General features: G+C 36.6%; 1 protein-coding gene across 1 annotated transcript in view; it reads left to right on the top strand.

Moving 5' to 3' along the window:
• The window catches only part of LOC102845104 (guanine nucleotide-binding protein G(i) subunit alpha-1-like), a 106,369-nt gene that overhangs the window by 70,447 nt on the left and 14,100 nt on the right, over nucleotides 1–21,822 (top strand). Inside the window, exons 4-6 of the mRNA XM_006882594.1 lie at nucleotides 9,082–9,239; nucleotides 13,517–13,645; nucleotides 20,741–20,870. Coding sequence (XP_006882656.1) covers nucleotides 9,082–9,239; nucleotides 13,517–13,645; nucleotides 20,741–20,870 — 417 coding nt within the window. The remainder of the gene's footprint in view (nucleotides 1–9,081; nucleotides 9,240–13,516; nucleotides 13,646–20,740; nucleotides 20,871–21,822) is intronic.

Raw genomic sequence — 21,822 nt, 5'->3', positions numbered from 1 at the left:
ATGCTTGGGAGGGTGGATGGACAGCACAGGAGAGGAAGGCCCTCTATGAGGTGGATTGATTCAGTGACTGGGATAATTGGGATGGGAGTGTCATAGACAGTGCGATTGGCACAGGACAGAGCGGAGTTTAGGGTTGTTGTGCATAGGTTCGCTTTGAGTCGCAGGTGACTCGACGGCACATAACAACAACAACAACAACAACAACAACTACTAAGTGAGAGGTACATATATTTATTTATGTTGAAATCTTGTAGTCTCACACCTTAGCACCATTCAATTGATTCTTTAGTGACTTGAAAATACTACCCCTGGCATTAGTTAAATATGCATTGACATCTTTCTATATCCATATTTTTCCCATTGATACATTATTTTCTTCGAAATTTAATCATTCAATAAATCACTTAACCTCATTAAGCTTATTTAACTAAAATAGGAAATTTTAATATTTCCTTCAGAAGACCATGAAGAGTAAAATAATAAATATCAATCATTACATTCCTTGACCATTTTAGTGACCATTATAGGTGTTTAGTAAATACTTGTTGATATTAATATTTATAGCTATTAAGCCTTCAGCTACTAACCCAAAAGTTGGGAGTTCAAAACCATTTAGTGACTCTAGAAGAGAAGAACTGCTATTCTACTCATGTAAGAGATTACAACCCAGTGGGAGAGTTCAGCCCAGTCATGTGATGTCATTATAAGTTAGAGTACACTCACAGCCACCTAACAACAGCAACAATAACATTATTATTATGAAAATTACATTATTTTAATTTTTGTTTCTTCGTAACATTAATGGATGTCTTTAAAAAATTACAAAACTAATTTTTGTGGAGTTGGAACAAACTCATAGCTGACCCTCCAGCAGGTTTTCGGAGACAATAAATCCTAAGAGGGGCATGGCCCATTTCCCTACCTTAGAAAAAAATGAGGGGTCATACCACCAGGGAAGGCTCACTTTGAATTTGTTGTTCAACTCCCTACAGACTGGGCAACCTCCCTAATGGATACCTAGTCAGTTAAAACTGGAGCACTGGTGGCTTAGTAGCAAGAATCTGCAGTACAATCCAGAAAGCATGCAATTCGATTCCACCAGCACCTTTGCAGGAAAAAATGGACAGTCTCCTCCTATGCAATTAACTGTCTCTGAAAACCCACCAGAGGGTCCTATGAATCGGTTCTGACTCTAAAGTACACAATAACAGGATAATACTACCCAAACTGTTGTGCATCTTTTCCCCCCAAAATATGAAGGCTGTTGTGCATTTCTCTTCCAGACTCTAGAAAGAGTAAGGGCCACGTGGAACGGCCATGTCTGATCTATACTGGCTTCATAAAGGGGAACTGTCCCTATCAACAGCATCAGTAGCAGAAAACCAATTCCTATGCCTCTTTCTACTCATCTCACTACCAATTTTAATACTTTGCTGGGTCCAAAATCTGATGCAGTAGCTCACAGATCACACAGAACCATGATATGGAAGTCAAAAGATTCTAATACAGGTTAACAGCAGAATAGAGTCAGGATAGCTCCCAAAATTTGCTCCCAGACTTGATTCTAATGTCTTCAAGCCTGTGTTATAAAGTTCACAGGCCTGCCAGTATTGCCCCCCACCCTAGTTGTCCAACAAGCTAGGCCAAAGGCTCTTAGCTCCAGTTCCAATGGTGTAGTAATCCAAAGGTCCCATCTTACATCAGGTCTCTAGTTCACCCATGGCTGATCTTTTCCTGGTAGTGAAGTGTCATCACTGTTGGTGGTATGAAAGTCTGTGGATTTGAACCTGACTTTGAGTTAACAGGGCACTTTTTACCACAAGACAACCAGAGCTCCTTTCTTAAGTGGTATTGGTTTGAAAAAATCTATTGGAAATCAAAGATAAAAGACTGGTCCTTTATACAGATAGCTTGAAAATTACTTAATTGAACTATCTTAGTCTGTAAAGACCTGAAAATTTTACCTTTAATTGACTTAATTAAACAAGCTCACTCTTTTTCTAAACCATTAGTAGACTCCTGTATATTGGCCACCTTTTGTTTTCTAATTTTGTAATTGATTTTTATTAGTTAATCTCTGTGTCTACGAAATTTGACAGATTGCTTATGAGAAATGTTATCAGGTTACCTTCTTATCAACAGAATGGATGAAGCCTTTCTTAATTAACACTTTTGATGGCTAAGATGTAGGAGTGTTAATATATTTTTTTCATTTTCTGCAAATTTGAAAGTAAATTTCATTTGCAATTTATTTGCATTTTCAGTTTTCCCAGTAATTGTAAAGTTTTCTGTATCCTTGTTGACTATATTTTAATTTCTTTATGCTTGTGTCCTAATTGCATATTGTATTCATTTCCCTTTAATATTTTAATTATCTATTGATTTGTTGTTGTTTGGTGCCTTTAGACGAGTACAGCTCATAACCTTATGAATAACAGACCTGAATCCTTTTCTTTCCTGTGCCACCCTCATTATCTCTGATACACTTGAGGCCATAGCTACAATCACCTTGTCAGTTCATCTTGTTGGAGGTCTTCCTCTCTATCGCTGACCCTCCACCTTTCCAAGGAATAGCCTCTCCTAACAACAAAGTATGAAGGACAGAGCATTGCTGTCCTGGTCTCGAAGGAGCACTGTAGCTACACCTTTTCTAAGGCACATCTGTTTATTCTTTTGGCAGCCCTTGGGATAGTCTATACTCTTCTCCACCTCCACAACTCAAAGGCATCAATTCTTCTGTCATCCATGTTCTTTGTCCAGTTTGCAGATGCACAGTAAGTGATTAAAGAAACATTGGCCTGAACCAGGCACATCTTAGTCTTCAGACTGATATCATTGCTCTTCAGTATTGTGGAGAGGTGCCTGCAGCAGCCTTTCCCAAGGCAGTATGTCTTCTTACCTCCTGACTGCCAGTACCAAGGGTGTTGATCATAGATCCAAGTCAGATAAAATCATTAACAGTTTCAATCTTTTCTCTATCTTGATTTTGCTTATTGGCCCAGTGGTAACGACCTTTGTTTTTTTGATGTTGAGATGTAATCCATTTGAAGTCTGTAGTCTTTGATCTTCTGCAGCAAATGCTTCAGGTCCTCCTCACTCTTTCCAATCAAAGGTGTGTCATCGTCATTACATAAATTGTTGATGTGTCTTCCTCAAATCCTGATGCCACCTTATTCGTAGGGCCTGGCTTCACTAATTATTTGCTTGGCATACAATTGAATAGGTATGAAGAAAGGATACAATCCTGATACACACCTTTCCTGAATTAAAACCATGCAGTGGACCATTCCTTGTTCTATTTGGACAACACTTCTTGGTCTAGGAATAGAGTTTCTATGAGCACAATGAAGTACTCATATGATTCTCATTCTTGTCAGTATTTGCCATGGTTTGTTGTACTCCACATAATCAAATGCTTTTGCATAGTCAATAAAACTTAGACATACATGTTTCTGATATTCTCTGCTTTCAGCTAGGATCCATCCAACTGACAACAGCAATGATGTTGGTTTATATGCGTTTACATAAGTATTAACCCTTTGTCTCTAATAGAAATCTTGTCTCACATATTGTTTAATGGCTTTAATCTTAAAGTATGTATCCTAATATATACATAAAATGTTTCTGTGCACACATAGAGTATGTATTATATACATATACAGAATAATTATTTGCATATGTATTAATTGTCACTATTAGTTCTCTTGTGTTTAAGCTTATGAATTCTTTAAAGATTTGGTAATAGTCATAGTTCTTGAAAGTTTCTTGGGATGATTTAATTGTTAAAAAGTGTCTTCCATTGTATTGTAATCTACAAGAGAGTTCTTTTTCTGCTTTGTGACTTAATATAAAGTCTGGGGGTTTTTTTTCTACTTTTCCAGGTCCTTAATATGTCCAAAGACAGTGATTTTGGTTCCTCAGAGTCCTCTCTCTCACATCCTGAGCAGACTACTTTGAATTCTCATAGAGTGGTCAGCTGCAAATAAAAGAAACTCACTCAATAAGTACAATCTGCCAAGTTTTCTTCACTTTCAGTAGGAAAAGAAGCTCTCTTAATGTCTCTCTTGACAGAAGCATTTCATACCACCTTTCTGAGTTACCAAAGCTCATAGTTTTAGGATTCTCTCAACTATCTTGGTTTCAATTACTTATTAATAATTACATTTTCTGAACTATTGTGTTTTCAGTTACTTATTAATAATTTGAAAACATATTAACTTGATTCTATTCAAGGTGTATTCCTTGCTACTTCTTATTGCCTGAATGAAATGAATAACATTTCTTTTTATTGTCTTAAAACGGTTCCATTGAACTATTTACTAAGCTGTAGCCCTCCTCTGACTGAACTATAGTCTTCTGTACAGGATGTGTACTAGCTTTTGGTTCTCTGAGATTTATAAATGTTCTTAAATAATTTTATCATACAGCAATCTTTCAGAGAGGCTTTCACAGCTGGATTTCTGAAGATGAAAAGTGTTATCACCATTGGAAAGGTTTTTGTTGGCTATATGGTTTTTATTTTATCCTATTTCAGGCAGTGGTCACTTAGTAAGTGTTGGCATACCAATTTGTGTGATTGAGTGGCTAATTTGCTGTGGAACTTAAGTTTTTGATCTTTCTGTGCTTGTGATTCTTTTTAAACAAAACAAAGAGTTAAGGCAGAATAATTCTGAAGTGCTTTTCTGCTCATGTTTATTATCCAAAAGGTTATCTACAGGCTTCTGAATACCTTGGTGACATGAAGGTGAATATTCAAAAAGTGTTTTTTAGCTACTTTACATACGTGCAGGTGAATATTCCAAACTGTTATTTGGCTTATATTTACATTATTTGAAGAAGAAATATGTTTGAAATGCCATGGTAAGAATACAGTTTGTGAATAATGCTTCCAAAGTTTTTCATCTCTTTTTTTTAGTCTCCTTTGTAGAAATGTTGAAGAGAATGTGACCTTAGAGCTCAAACCAGAGTCTTTTATGTCAAGAAATTTTACTAAAATTGAATAGTAAAGAACATTTCTTTTTTCTTTTTTTTTTTTTTTTTTTTAGTTTCCTAAGTAAATGAAAGGAGCTCTGGAGGCCAAGTAAAGTAAATAAGTCAAACAAATTATGCTGACATGTTTGTTGTTGAGTACCATTGAGTTGGAACCCACGCATAGCTGACCCTCTAGCAGATTTTCAGAGGCAGTTTCTCACACAGGAGGAGACTTCCCATCTTTCTCCCTCAGAGCAGCCAGTGGCTCTGAACTACATGCCTTCAGAATTGCAGCACAAATCTTACCGCTAGGCCACCAGAGCTCCCTTATGTTGACATAGTTCAATAAATAAAAATGAATTAACTTGGAAATTCCTCACAAATAGATAAATATTCCTGAAACGAAAGAATTACTTACTGAAATTAGAGAAATGGTACTGTTGTTGTATACCTTTGAGTTGACACTGATGCAGAGCTGACCCTGCAGTGAGTTTTCAGAGGCAATAAATCACATGGGAAGAGACTTCCCGTCCTTCTCCTGCGTAGCACCTGGAGGATTTGAACAGCAGGCCTTTGGGATTGCAGTGCAACTTTTACCCCTAGGCCACCTGAGCTCCCTAACTGGTACTAACAGTAATTTATAGCTGTGCTAGGTTGAAATTTGTTAAGACATGTCCTCCATGCTCCTGTACCTACTTCTATATCCATCACCAGTCTTACTGCTCTACCAGGTCCAAGATATGTTCCCGTAGTTCACAGACTCCACGGAACTATACTGACACATAGGCATGGTCCTTTCAGAGCATTGGAAACACAGGACTTATCATTGCCTTGGAATCCGCTCAGATGCAGTGGGATTTAGGGCGCAGGTATTATAGTGTATGAAGTATTAGAAATAATCCAGAGCTTATTTAAAGTACATGAGATTATGTGAGTATATAATATGCAACTGTTATGAGCTCTGTTAGCCTGGTGGGAATAGATTTTGTATTGGGGATGTTGTTGTTGTAACCTTTTGTGGAGTTAGTAGAAGTCACACTCTGCTGTCTCCATGCTGCCTACCTTCTTTATACAGAAGTAGAGAAACTCACAAAGATGTTTCTCTTACGTTGGACTAAGGAAAAGTGTTTTGACTGTGTAACTCATAACAGATAATTTAATAATATTACAAAGACTGAGCATTTCAAATCACTTCATTATACTCATATAAATGTGCATGGGCCAGAAGGCCGCTCTTTAAACAAAACAAGGAGATCTTGCCTGGTTTAAAATCAAGAAAGATGTACCTCAGGGCTCTATCCTTTCATTTTAAGTATTCAGTCCATATGCTAAACAAATAAATACAGAAGCTGGACCACGTGAAGAAGAATGTAGCCTTGGTTTTAGAGGATTACTGAAAACAGAGGTCTTGAAACACTGAGAAACAGTAATGCTTACAGCCTTTCTTACAGGTTACATCTCAGCATCGAAAAGCCAAAAATCCCCACAGTTACACCAGTAAGCCGCATCATGATAAATGGAGAAAACTTTGAAGTTATCACAGATTCCTTTCACTTGGATCCACTGTCAGTGCCCACAGAAGCAGCAGTCAAGAAATCAGATTACCTCTTTAAAACATTAAAAAATAAATATTTTGCTTTAAGATTTAAAGTGAGCTTGCCCCACTGTTGTACCGTCAATCATCTGTGTCCATATGAAAACTGGACAATGAATAAGGAAAGCCAAAGAATAATTGGTGCATTCAAATTGGATATTGAAAAGAATATTGATTATGCCAACCCCTGCCACAAGACAAACAAGTCTGTTCTGGAAGAAGGTACCACTTAGACTACTTAGAATAAAGGATGGTAAGAGTTTGTCTCATGCAGTTTGGACATTTTATCATGAGGAACTAATCCTAGGAAGGGACATCATTCTTGTCAAAGTAACTGATGAGCAAAAGAAGCAGCACATCAGTAAGAGGAGTGACACAGTGACAGCAACAGTGGACTGAAACAGAAAGAATTGTGTTGTTCCATTGTGTACAGGGTCTCTGAGTCAGCACCTAACAGCCCTGAGAGACTTAATTCATTTCTTCTGAGTGCTGGATCAAAGATGTTTTATAAATTGGCAGCAAAATGGACTTACATTGTCAGCTATGGCTGTGTCACCAAATTCTGTCCTGTAAACGTTATCATAATGTATATCATAGCTTTGTATGTACCTACTACAATAGTTTGGGGAGGGGGATCTCTCTAACTTGACATAAAGCTACTTGTATCAGGCCAAAGAGAATGCAGTGAAGGTAGTTTCTCATATCTTATCTTTTTAGATTAACTATATTATTACCTGATGACTAGACTTGTGCTACCCAATACAGTAACCACTACTGACATGTGGCTGTTGAGTGCTTGAAAAAAGTCTGGTCTAATTTGAGATATACTATACATGTAAGATGCAAATCAGATTCTCCGGAATAACACAGATAAGTGAAATATTCCTCTAATTTTTATATTGCTTGTATGTTGAAATGATAGCTTTTAATATGAGACTCAATAAAATACTTTGTTAAAATAGTTTTTTTTCTTTTTTCAAGGTGGCTATTAAGAATTTGACATAACATTTTTATAAGTGGTTCGGGTTGTCTTTCTTTTGTATTGTGAGGAAATGAGGGAAGAATCCAGGCGAAAAGACAGTGTAAAGATGAGCAAGGTCCAAGGGTGATTAATTTTGTAAAACACAATACATGAGAATGACTGTATAGAACACAGTGTGAATAAGGAATATGAAATACAGTGTTTATGAACTTTGTAAGCAAACCAATTTAAAAAAAGAATAACTAGAAATATTTCTGATCTCAAAACTTAAGCTAAATTTAATTAACTTTATGAACAGCATTCTGTTTCAAAATACTTGCATAATGTCTTCCTGCATCAGAGGTATTTTTGCTTGAAATCTGAGCTTATTTTGTTTCCTATGCCTTGGAACTCTGGTGGCTTAATGGTAAGGAGTTGCACTGTCAACCCAAAGGCACATGGTTCAAATCCACCAGCTGCTCCACAGTAGGAAGATGGACAGTCTCCTCTTATGCAATTTACTGCCTCTGGAAACCCATTTGAGGGTAAACTAATTTCACTCATTGGTGTACAGCAATACCCAGATTGTCAAATATCTTCCTCCAGCCATTGAGCAATGGTGGTAGACTGGTTAAACACTCAAATGCAACCCAAGCAACTGGCAGTTTAAACCCACTTAGCAATTCCATGGGAGACAGACTTGGTGAACTACTCCTGCAAGTAATGTTTGCAACCTAGAAACCTCTGGGGCAGTTCTGTGTCACATGGGGTCACCGTGAGTCAAAATTGACTTGACAGTACAACAGAAGAACTCTTGGCTGGTTGGCATTCATTTTTGCATGCTTTAACATCTCCAGAGTATTCCTGACTGTTCTTTGATACAGACTAGAATACCAGCAGGAAGCTCTGGTGGCCTAGTGGCAAGGAGCTGTGCCACTAATCCAAAGGCACGTAGTTTGAATCCACCAGTTTCACGGGAGAAAGATGGACAGTCATCCTGGGTAATTTACTGCCTCTGCACTCCCTGGAGGGTCAGCTGTGAGTTCATTCTGACTCAGTGGTACATAACAACGATAGTAACGGTTCTTTGATCCTACTCTGCCTTATCCCATATTGATGTTCCTTTTCTGAATAATTCTGAAGTGTATCTAACACTTGTTTAGGGTGTGCTTTAAAATTAGCTCTAAAAGTGGTATGATTAGATTTTTAGTACGAGTGAAGGTCAAGACATAAGCTCTTTTGTTTCCTCAAATTACAGTTTTCAAGATAAAGATTACCATTTTCAGTGCACAACTTGCTTTTATTGATCGATGATTAGTTCGTACCTCTCTCATAAACTGGAAGTATAATCACTCTTATACAGCTTCCTGTTGTCTTGCTAGATATTACTAATACTGTAAGACATAAACTTATGACTCATGGCATATGTACTTTTTTTTATTAAACCGGTTTTTAAGATGATGATTCAGAGAAAGAAAAAAATTGTAGGACTTCAGTTTAAAAAATGAATCTATTACTCTACCTGTAATCTCCCCTATTGCATTTTATTGTTTAGGATGATGCACGCCAACTCTTCGTGCTTGCTGGTGCAGCTGAAGAAGGTTTTATGACTGCAGAACTTGCTGGAGTCATAAAGAGATTGTGGAAAGATAGTGGTGTACAAGCTTGTTTCAACAGATCCCGAGAATACCAGCTTAATGATTCTGCAGCATAGTAAGTAATGATCATTTCAGAACTTAACTGTTATGAATAATTACTTGCAAGTAAAATATACTTTGAAGTCAGTTTTATTGCAGGCTTGGATGGCACATTCTTGTACATCTGCAGATATTCAGGATGACACTATTTAAAAGCCTCTCGTGTGTGTGTGTGTGTGTGTGTGTGTGTGTGTGTGTAGCCATGGTTTATTTTTTGTGCGTGCTCAGAATTGTCACAGGGGACTGAATTATGTAATTCAGATTGAAACATACCAAATGAGACTCTTAAGTACATTTCCAAGAAAGTAATTGGGGTTTCCCAAAGTTCACTCTGAATTAGGGTGTGTAGGTATTTTGCCTGGGGCTAGACAAATGGGAGAGAAGCTGCCTTGGGGATCCTTTTACTTTGCAATAATTTTTCTTGAGGCAAATTAGTGACCCCTTGACAGATGCTTTGAATAGAGAATTTTTGAAGGGTTACTTGACAATCTCAAAGTTTTTGATTCACTGAGTGAAATAGTTACACATTTTCTGGAGGGTCGATTAAGTTGGTTCCAACTTGACAACATCAACTACAGCAGTGGTTTTCTGAAGAGGTTTGTGGTACAGCAGTTAAGCATCCAGGTCTTAAGCCAAAAGGTTTGCTGTTTGATCCTTTCCAGTGGCTCTGAGGGGAAAAGATCAGGCAGTCATTTCTGTACAGATTACAGCCAAGAAAGCACTACGGACAGTTAGCTCTCTGTCACATCAGCTTCTTAGGAGATGGAATCAACCTGACTGTGTCCAAAACCTCTTTTTTCTTTGGTTGGGGGGACATTCCAGGCCTCCTCAGTCTGTTGGTCATGACCTTTCTCCCTTCTCTCTCTGCGTAGCGTTTAGACGTTTCCTGAGAACAGCTGTCATCCTTGTTCACCATTACATCAGTTTGCTTGTTCTTGACCAGCCTGTTTTTCAAGACTGAAGTAATGGAATTTCTTTCTTCTTTTTTTTTTCCTTCTTCCTACAGAGTGGTTAGAGGGTATCTTGATTCTTGAGGTCTTGGCAGGAATGAAGGGTGTTGGCAGGTTGCCTCTGTTGTTGTAGTTGCTGTTGTATTGCCTCTGACTCCTGCCTGGTCCTGAGTCACCCTCGCTGTGTCTGCCTTGCTGTAACCCAGCACTGCGGTCATGGCATCAGTCTGTCCCTTTAAGGCTCACCACAGTTGGGTCATCCATTTAAGGATCATTCTTTCTGATCACCAATTTACACTTTGAATTTGTCATCAGTTTTTGTCCCCTGTTTTCACCTGTAACTGTCCATTGCTTTTAAGGGACTGTTGGAACTTTAAAGAGTGCTGGTGGCACAGTGATTAAGCGCTTGGCCACTAACTGAAAAGCTGGAGATTCCAACTCCTCAGGGTCTGCATAGGACAAAAGGCTTGGAGATTTGCTCCCATAAAGACATAGAGATGACAGCCAAAGAAAGCCTCTGGGGCAGTTTTGCTTTGCATTATTCAGTTACTGTGAGTCAGAAGCAACTTGGTGGCATCCACCAATTATAGCTACAGAAATTTTAAGCACACTCAAAAAAAAGTATATATGTGTGTAATCAGCATGTTTTAAACAAGAGTAGCTTGCTATTTTGAAGAGTCATGGAGACAGGGAATTAAATGTGCAGGGGCCTGTTTAGGGGAAAGGTGTATTTTTTAAAATCATATTTTCTTGCAATCAGATATAAAGGTATGTATATGGAGTGAGAAAGTACTGGATGCAGAAAAATTCAGAAGCAATACCGTTCTTTAAGTGGAATAATTACAAATAAAGTAGCACAGACCATCATCGGCGTAGTTCATTTTTGCTACACATAAATGTTTCTTGGTTCTAATTTACTATTTAAAATATTCTTGTAAAATAATTCTGTGTTTGAACAGTCTTTCAACTCCAGTCCCCATCCAATAAAATATTCATTTGCTTGTTTGCCTAATTACTCTGAATGTTGATAATACTAGAAAAGTTTCAGAAGATAACATCATTTTAAAATTGCAATATTTTATAAAGATTGAGGCCAAGTTGTATTCAAGATAAAATAAGTTTTCAGAAGTTAAAAAAAAAGAAAAGAAAAAATTGCAATATTTTATGCCTGTGTATACCTGTATTTATTTCCTAAATTGTCTTTGACAAAGGAGTAATATTTAATATTAAGTACTACGTTAGTGTTACAAAATGTTGCAATGATGTTCCTTGTATTCAGTTGACTTTAGTTTTATTTCCTTACTTTTCCATTAAATTTGTATATAGCCAGTTAGTTTTCCTCTTCTTCAAGAAACAGGACCTGACTCTTCCTACATCCAAACTGATTATTGCTTCTCTTGATAAGAATGATTGCTTCTTCCTTCTCTCCGTCTCACACTGCATGTTGTTGCTTACACCACTGACAGTTGATTCATCCTTCTTTGACGACTCAGACCCGTTTTACTATTTGTATATTTACACTTTTTATAATACTATTGACTCTACTATATATTTTGATACAAGACAATTTAATATTGCATGACATGACACCAATATATTTTTATATCATAGATTATGCATAATTATTGGCAAAAAGTATTAAATAAGTGACTAATATCAGTAAGAATAAAATGCAGTGTACCTGAGCATGCTTAGTTCTCAGGTACTAAAAGGCTGATTAAAAAAGAATTCAGTCTAATTCAGCCTTTGACAAGAGATTACCTTACTGTTGTTGTTATGTGCCGTCAAGTACGACCCATAGTGACCCTATGAGAAATAGATCTGTCTGAACCATGTCTTATCCTGTGCCATCCTCATGCTTCCTGGCATGTTAGAATCCATTGTGGCAATCACCATGTCAGTCCACATGGTCAAGGATCTTCCTCTCTTTTGCGGACCCTCAAAAATGAAAAGCTATTTTAATCCTCTTTCAAAGAAGAATTTATGGAACATAAACCGACTGCTACATCAACAGAATATAATGAAGAATTGATAAAAACCAAGTCCATTTGGATTTCTTTTTTTTTTCCATTTAGACATTTTAAGTACACAAAATGGTGTGTAATTAGTCTGAGTGCTTTAAAAATTATTAATAAAGCAAATTACTGATAACAATGGGAATTGTAAGACACTTAATTTGCTCAGGTGAAGTCTATACCTAGACCAAGAAGCTATTGTCCAAGTGAAGCAAGTAAACACTGCCTGGTTTACAATCAGGAATGATGTGCATCAGGGCTGTGTCCTTTTGCCATAATCTATTCAGTCTGTATGCTTAGAAAATAATTTGCAAAGCCCATCTCTGTAAGGAAAAATGTGGTCTCAGGATTGTAGAAGACTCATCAGCAACCTTATGCATGTATATTATACAACTTTGTTGAAAGTGTAGAGGATATGAAATGCTTGCTGCAGAACATCAAGGACTAGTCTTTGGTATGGATTACATCCCAACAGCAGAAAAACAAAGGTCCTCACCACAGGATCAACAGCATTATGATAGATGGAGAAGAGATGAAGGCTGACAATTATTTCATCAGCACCCTTGGTACTAGCAGTCAGGAAACCAGGAGACATTGCATTGGGCAAGGCCGCTGTCTGGACCTTTCCAATATGCTGAAGAGCAGTGATGTCAGTTTGAAGACTGAAGCATGCCTGCTTCAGGCTATGGTCCTCTCAATCACCTACACATCAGAGAGCTAGACAGTGAATAAGAATGACAGAAGGTGAAATGGTGCCTCTGAGTTGTTTGCTGGAGAAGAGGGCCGATAGCCCATGGACTGCCAGAAGAATAGTTCTGTTTTGGAAAAAGTGTGGTCTGAGTGCTCTTGGAGGTAAAGACAGCAGCTTCATCTTTCATGCTTTTCACGTGTAGCTATGCGAGTCTGTTTCTTGAATTTCATGATTGGAAAGATAAGAGGGTCAGAGAAGGAAAGGAGGGTCCCGAACGAAATAGATTGGCATGGTGACTTCAGCAGTAAGCTTAGTGTGGTGAGGGTGACACAGAACAGGGTAGGTTTCAGGTCAGCTGTTCATTCATAGGGTCACTATGAATCTTACTTGACTGGACAATGCCTAACAATGACATCTCTATGAAACAAAATAGATGATACAATAAAATACCAATAGTTTTTATATGTGAATGTCTTGTAAGAGAAGTGCTTAAGTTAGTAATACTGCAACATTACACAGAAATTTTAAAACTTTTACTAATTGAGAATATTACTTACATCAAAGTGTGTTTTATTCTTTGTTTCAGATAATCTGTGTTGCCTGTATTAACTGTGAACATGACTTCTATATTTTTCAGCTATCTGAATGACTTGGACAGAATAGCACAACCAAATTATATCCCAACTCAACAAGATGTTCTCCGAACTAGAGTGAAAACAACAGGGATTGTTGAAACTCACTTTACTTTCAAGGATCTTCATTTTAAGTGAGTGTCTTCAAAATACATGAGTTACGAATTTATATAATAAATGTGTTGCTTTATGAAGAGGTGTAATAGAAAAGTATTAAAAATTTTACATTTAGAAAATTAGAAAAAATATATTCTCAGATTACTCTACAAAAACATGGATAAGAATATTTAAAATTTTATTTAATACCTTGCCTATAGTATTCATAGTCATTTAAATAAAAAATATTTTGGTTTAATTTATAAACAGAAAATATCCTAATGTATATTGGAAAAGTATGGCTGTTGCTTCTAGATAAAAAGGAGATAATTTTACTGAAAGAGTATATAATTATTTATTAAGGTATTAAAAAGAGGGGCACCTTTTCAATATCAAAGTTGAAAGTATTTATTCATAGCATGCTAATGCTTGCACTATTTCATGAGATAAAGTATTTCTTTATGTATAAAGGACATTGGTCCTCTAGAGCCACAGCAAAAATAATGAGGGTTCTATCCTTTAGGAATTTAGAGTTCATTTTACAAGTCCTGTGCCCTCATTTTATAATGAGCCAGGTTCAGGAAGTTCACTTAAATACTATATTCAGAACTACTTTTCTATTTTTTTCAATAATTAAGGGAAAAAAATTAAGAGAAGAAACTCTATACTTAAATGTACAATGTTCATGTTTGTACAGTCCTCGTGGTCCATCGCTTTACTTAATCTGCTTACCCCCGACAAGATGACTGCTCCCTGATTTCAGAGATCAGACCTCTCTTCTATTAAATACTCCATTTATTAATTACATTAAGTATATATTTTTCTTCACGAATTCTCTTCACCTATTTCAAGTTAAGTACTAAAGTAATAAAAATGGTATTCTGTATTGAATATATACAGAAGATAATTTAACCTCATGAAGTATTCTGTTTAAAGAAAATTTATTTCCATAGACATCCCAGAACTCTAAAGTATTACTTGATGTTAAAAAGTACTGACTCCAGGGAAAAAAAGTACAAACATTTCTTTTTTTCCCCATTAATATTATTTTCTTAAGGATATGATGCTAAGTAGAGCACTGGTAGAATTTGCCTTTTAAAAGTGACTGGCTTCCTAATGATGCAGACCACAGGGAGTTACTCTGTTACCCCAGAGACCTTGCTTCTCTGGTACTTTGAACCTACCATTGGCTCTGAAGGAGAATGGTGGATGTCTCCTCCCATATTTCTCTCTATTTACAGCCTTGGAATTCCAAAGGAGGGTCAGTTTTGACTTGGTTCAGGTTTGATAGCAATGAGTTTGAGTTGTTGATTTTTAAATTTTGTTTTGTTTTGCTGTATTTGCTGGCTCAGCAGAAGGGACACACTACAAAAACCTCACTGAGAGTCAGTGCCCATTTTATGCAATCCTTATAAGGTCATATTCAGATTATATTAAAACTCACACATTCCTGATGCCAAATGCAAGTTCAGAGGCATCTTTGGAAATTACTGGTTTTTAATCTGACAGGGTTGATAATTAGAAAAGTTACAGCTAAAACATAGGAGTAAAGCAGATGACATCTTACATGTGTAGAGCTTTATAATGCTAACTCAAATTGACAAAACTCTGGTTGTCAAGGCAGATAATTGGTTTAGAAAAAGAAATTTTATTTTATAAAGACTAGTAATTTTACAATCTAAGCTTATATCAACATTTTTTATATACTGCAAGAGATAAGTCATTTGTTGCCTTTATATTTTTGTCAGACCAAGTCTACTTGAAGGTTTGGTTTCTTTATAAAATTTAAAATTTGATGAGCTGTGTATATTTTACCTTGAGGCCTTTAACCTGTAACTCCATCATCACAACACCAGAAAGATAGAATAAAAAAAATAAATATTCTAAGAGCCCATTGTCTTCAAGTTGATTCCAAATCATGGTGTCATTGGGTTTATGAGATTGTAAATTTTTATGACAGCAGACTGTCCATCTTTCTTCTTAAATCAGCTGGTACATTCAGACTTTCAGCTTAGCATTTAACAGCCCTGAACATTACACATTATTCCTCCAACGTGCCTTATAAAAACAAGACTCTAAATAGCTATAAATAAGTATTGATAACCAATCTTTCTCTCTCCCCTCTCTTTCTCTGTGTGTGTATGTGTGTATATATGTATGTATAGAGAGATTATATAAATACATCCAACTATTAATCCATTTAATTACTTCTAAATTTATCAAAATTTTATCTTCATTTGTCCTGTAAATGGAGTATCCCACATTGCTATTACAATTTTTTTATCTTTGCTCTGTTGCTTTGAATTACATTCATTGATAACAGTAATCATCTTACATGAAGTTATGTACCAGTTAAGTCAGAACCAACTCATCCTCAGGTGGGTTCTCTGAGGCAGTAAATCACACAGGATGATAGTGCCCATCTTTCTCCCACTAAAACTATAAGATGATTATAATTATTAAAAATAAGTATTTATTTCTGTGTTGAAATAATTAATGTCTTACTCTTTTTTTTAATGTCTTACTCTTACCAGTGTATTCTAAGAAGATACATTTTGTGATGTTTCATAAAATTGAATAAGTGAGCAAACCTAAGATTCTTAACACAGAGAATATTTCAGTCCTATGTTTTACCAAAGTTTTAAAGCTATAGTAAGACAATGTTATGTCAGTTATTTGATACTTAAGAATACATAGTATGTAACTATGTATTCTCTTTTAATCTTGGTTAGATTGACTCTTAAACATTTTCTGCATGGCCGTACTTTACACAACCAGCCTATATTTCTCAAAGTTAGCATTTCTACATCAAGCCGGTACCTCAGTATTTCAGTAAAGTAAGCTCCCACCAGGATCCTTCTAGGAAGTCCATCTCTGTTGCTCCTTTTGGTCTCCTTAAATGAGGTGGAATTTTATGGGATGTATGTAGTTACTGTTTTCTCCTGGCTAACTTAAGGATAAACATAGGTTTGTCAGGAACTTTAGATATAAACATTATCTTTTTAGGTTTTAATTCTGTTGAATTACTATACTTGAAGCTTTATGCTTGAAACTTTGTTCTTTTTATATATTAAGTGAGGTTCCCATGGATTACATAGACTTAGAATAATTCTACTTTGAAAGCAAGAGAGTTTCATATTTTGAAGTTCTATCTTTTATGTTTGAATTCTCTTTATAATCTGTAACAGCTAACATAAAAATACCCGTTTCCTAAAAGAAATACTTAATAACCAACACTTCTTTTTTACCATGAAAATTTTGCCAGATGTAGAGTTCATGCATTTCTTCTTGCCATGTATAATTTTAAAACCATCATCCTATTATGACAGATTTTTATTTTTTTATTTTTGGGAGCAGGTATGGCATCCACTTCCTAAACAACATGCCTTTGGAAATTCTGTGAACTTTGATAAATGACAATAGGTATAGAAAAGCTTCAGGCCTTTTGTTCATAGAGTCGTGCTCAACTTGAGGCAATCAATAACAACAACATGGAAGTATGCATGTTTAATAATTTGGGGTGCAATCTCATTTATGAATCTTGATACCCATGTTTGTCATTTAGCTTTGTACCGGTCAGTCTTGGTGGTGAAAGATATTAGGTGACAGACTGAAGATAAGTGAGCACATGGTAGGATCTCTAGCCTCTTCCTTCCCACACCAAAATAATCCTAAGGAAATTCAGATGGCACTCGACATTTGCTACTTGTTTAGACTAGTGTCATTTATCCCTATGAAGAAACACATACTTTAAAAAAATGTAAAAAGAGGTTCATAATTTAAGGTTATAATGTCCTGTTGGATAAGGATCAGCAGTCTCCTATGTGATTTGTTGTTGTTATTTGTTGTTGTTATGTGCCGTCGAGTCGCTTGCAACTCATAGCGACCCTATGTACAACAGCCCTAAACCCTGCTCTATTCTGTGTCAGTCTCATTGCCTCTGACACACCCATCCCGATTACCCCAGTCACTGAATCAATCCACCTCATAGAGGGTCTTCCCCTCCTGCACTGTCCCTCCACTCTGCCCAGCATGATGTCCCTCTCTAAAGACCTGTCTCTCCTTACAGCATGTCCAAAGTATGTCAGACGAAGCCCCAGAATCCTTGCCTCCAAGGAGCAGCCTGGTTTAACCCTCTCTAGGATGAATCTATTTGTTTTCTTGGCAGTCCATGGTACATTCAATATTTTTCTCCCGCACCACAGCTCAAAGGCATCAATTCTCCTTCTATCCTCCCTAGTCATTGTCCAACTCTCTGATGCCTAACAAGTGATTGCAAAAACCATGGCCTGTATCAGGCGCACCTTAGTCTCCAGAGAGATACTGTTGCTCTTGAGTACTTTAGAGAGGTCCCTAACCGCAGACTTTCCCATCGCAATACGCTTTTTGATTTCCTGACTGCTGGTGCCACAGTGTTGACTGTGGAGCTGAGCAAACTGAAGCTGTGAACAATCTCAATCTCTTCACCATCCATCCTGATGCTACCGATTGGTCCATTGGTGAAACCTGTGTGATTTACAGCCTCTGAAAACCCTATAGAGGATCAGCTAGGGTTGGTTCCAACTTGGTGGTACATGACAACACCATATAAAATAATTAAGACTTTTAAAAGTATGTGTGAAAACAACAACTTTGAGAGAGGAAGATGAGCTGTCTCCTCCCCTGCCTCCAGAGACCCACTGGAGGCTCAGTGATGGGTCATTAAATTTTGATGTGACAGCACTGAGTTTTGTGGTGGTGTATTTTGTTTTGTTTGCATTTTTGTTGTTATTTTGTCTTTGTGGGGATTTGTTGTTGTTGTTGTTTTATTGTGTGTGTGGTTTTTTAAGGTATATAAAATAATAACTGTTGTCTGCTGTCTAATAGTTTTTCAAGAAGAAAACAATAGTGAAATTAGTGTTATAGTTCATTGTTACATCTTTCCTCTCTCTACATTCAGACAGTACAAATCACAGTGTAGCCGTTTGTCCCAGTCTTTTTTATCTCTTGGTTTATGGATTGAACCAACTGTATCAATATCACCTACCCTGTGGATTCTCATACACTCTGAAGTATGAGAACCATCTGAGTAGACTGGAAGGTATGGTTGGGTTCTTTAAATCATCAGTATAGTTCAGTTCATAAATCAAGTAAATGAAATGGAAGCCATTTATTCCATAGTGGAATTACTTGATTATCAAGCTGAAGTTCTGTTATAGATAACCATATACCTGGTAGATCTTGATTATTTTTTTTTAACATAGCTGAGGAGGGGATATATGTTGCATAAGTCTGTTAAAATTTTCTCTCCATTCAATGGACACTTTCCGTACATTTACTCAATCAGTATTCACTATGTACTTAGAGATATAAAGTGAATAAAAACAAACCTTCCAGTTGATCCCAACTTCCGGGGGCACCATGTGTACAGAATAGGACTGTGCATCGCGGGGTTTTCAAGATGACCTTTTGGAAGCCGATCAGTAGGGAGCTCTGGTGGCTCAGTGGTGAAGAGCTCTGCTGCCACCCCAAAGGCACACTGTTCGAGTCCACCAGGTATTCCATGGGAAATAGAAGAGCAATCTCCTCCCATGTGATTAACTGCCTCTAAAAGTCCACTGGTGGGTCAGCTGTGGGTCAGTCTTGGCCTGTGACATTTACAGCCTCTGAAAACCTGCAGGGAGGTTCCAACTCATACACAACAACAGCAATCCATAGGTTCAGTTAGTAGTTAATCACTGAACCATTTGTTCAGCCTATGCACTCATAATATGAAAAAGGCCTTCCCTTGGCTTTCTTGGGGTGGGGCCAAGGTGGGGGAGAGGAAATGGAATTTTTAAAAAACATATTATATTGGCAATAAGGACTATGGGGAAGAATTAAATCATATTAGAAGAGGAAATGGGATGTGATGTGAGTTACTTTACATTGAATGATCTGAGTAATAATGAAGTTTGAAGAGAGACATCTAGAATATGCTATATTAAAAGTTATGCTATAATAAAAGTTATTTTAGTGAACAAAAACTGTGGGAAAAAAATGAATAATCATTTTCATGTCCCCCTGTGTCCTTGTTTGATCTTTATCAGCCATCATTTTTATTATCATGCTCATTTTTATTTACTAGGTGGGGGAATCTTTTTTTATATATAGCACACTTAAAACTTAATGAACAGTCTACTAGTGGTACCAGTAGAATGAAGGCCACTTAAAGGATGCTAAAAGTAACAACACTAGTTTATGTACTTGGATTTGCTTTATAGGCCAATATTGCTCTGTAGGGAGAATTCTTTTTGCCTGAGAATTATACAGGGACTATTTTAATTAGTGTACTATCTAGATAAATGGAGCCTTTAAAAATGTACTAGTTTGCATAGTGTTTCAGTTATATAACTGGTTATTACTAAATTACATAATGTAATCTATACAAATGTCAACTTTTGCTTAACTTTATAAGCTTGTGTAAGAAAAAGAAGTAGCAGCAATCTTGATACCATGTTTATTTTGCCATTACACTGTTCATTAAACTACAATGGTTTCACATTATAAATTATCTAAAAATGGGATTTTTCTTTTTCACTCTGAGTCTCAGGGCTTTTCAAAGAACCACCTATTTCATATTTTTCTTTTTTTCTGTTCTATAGCTTTACTTTTTAATTTATGCAAACCTTTTGTTATCTCTCTGAATTTTAGTTTTCTTACCTGAAGTGGCTTTTCTTTTATGTCAGACCGCAGGTCATTGCTTCTGAAAACACCATTTTTTTAGTGGATGAGGGAGCTGTGTCCTCTGCTGCTAATGTTCCATGACTTTGGCAAATTGCATATACTCTGTTATCTATCTGAATTCCCTGGTTACTTCATGTGACTTCTTGGTGTTCACACAAAGCTTGCAGGCCATTCATTTATACTTGTTTTTATAAGCTATCCTTTCCAATTAAAAAAAAAAACTAATGTAAAAAAAATTAACAAAGCAGAAACAGCAGTTTTTCTTTCTCATTGTGAGAACAATTTATGACATTGGGTCCCCCCCATTTTTTTCCTTCCCATCCCACATTCTCCCAGCACTTTGGAGCTATTTTGTTGACATTACAGAACTCCTCAGAGCTTTTGAATGCATTTAATATGATGTCAACTCATTGTTTTTCCTCTTCCAGAATGTTTGATGTGGGAGGACAGAGATCTGAACGGAAGAAGTGGATCCATTGCTTTGAAGGAGTGACTGCAATTATCTTCTGTGTAGCACTTAGTGACTATGACCTGGTTCTAGCTGAAGACGAAGAAATGGCAAGTAGAACCACTTGATAGTGATTGAGCATGAAATTCAGAGAGTGGAGACCATGCCCAGAATTCTCGAGTTCAGCCTCTTTCCTTTCATTTTAAGATTTGCATACTAAAAGGGAAATCTTATCTGTCTAGCACAGATGGATCCTGAGAAAAGGGACAAGACTGAGAACTAGTTTTGTTCTTGTACTTCTGTGAATGGCTGTTTTTCCTATAGCTTTTATCTACCTCATGAGTGAAAAGAAAGTTGGTTTCATAGTAGTCCAAGGCTCATTTCTCTTAACTTATTACTTCTGTCAGCTCAGTCATCTTTTATATCCATTATGCTCTGCTACTGCCATGTAGTTTTCAAATACGTGGAATGTACTGTAATTCAAAGTTAGTTCTTTTTAAATAGTAGCGTAAAACGTTATGATTTTTAGATTAATTGTAATACAAATTGATAGGGGAAAGGAGGCAGAAATGCCAGTGAAGTGTTTCTAAAATCAGATCCACGCCACTGTCCACTTCCCTTTTTTGGCACTGTGAAATACAGCAGTGCTGTGCTCGCTCCGAAACCACAGAAACGTAAAGGTCAGGAAACAAACTGGAAGCCTCCTTTCCTGGTTTTCCTTCTGTTGAGGCTGTTGGGGTAATTAGAGTCCTGCTTCTTCTATTTTCATATTCTCTCATTATATTTTAATAGAAACTTCTATAAACTCCATAATAATCGTGTAACTTTTCCAGTGTTCATACTGGGCATTCCTATATTTTAAATTCCTAACACAGGATTTAAACACCCCAGACACTGCCCGTGACTCAGAGAAGGAATCCAGCAAGTACTGGTTGAATGCAAAAAGAAATGAGTGATGATTAGATAGTCATGTTATCTAAAAAAATTGCCTATTTTGAAATTGTAGAGATTAATTTTTGTAGTCTTTACTAAACTCCATTTCTTTAGGACACCCATAATATT

The sequence above is a fragment of the Elephantulus edwardii genome, unplaced genomic scaffold (assembly GCF_000299155.1).
Source record: "Elephantulus edwardii isolate Elephantulus edwardi_28Jun2011 unplaced genomic scaffold, EleEdw1.0 scaffold00022, whole genome shotgun sequence".
NCBI classification, from domain to species: domain Eukaryota; kingdom Metazoa; phylum Chordata; class Mammalia; order Macroscelidea; family Macroscelididae; genus Elephantulus; species Elephantulus edwardii.
This window is presented reverse-complemented; position numbering and strand designations above follow the sequence as displayed.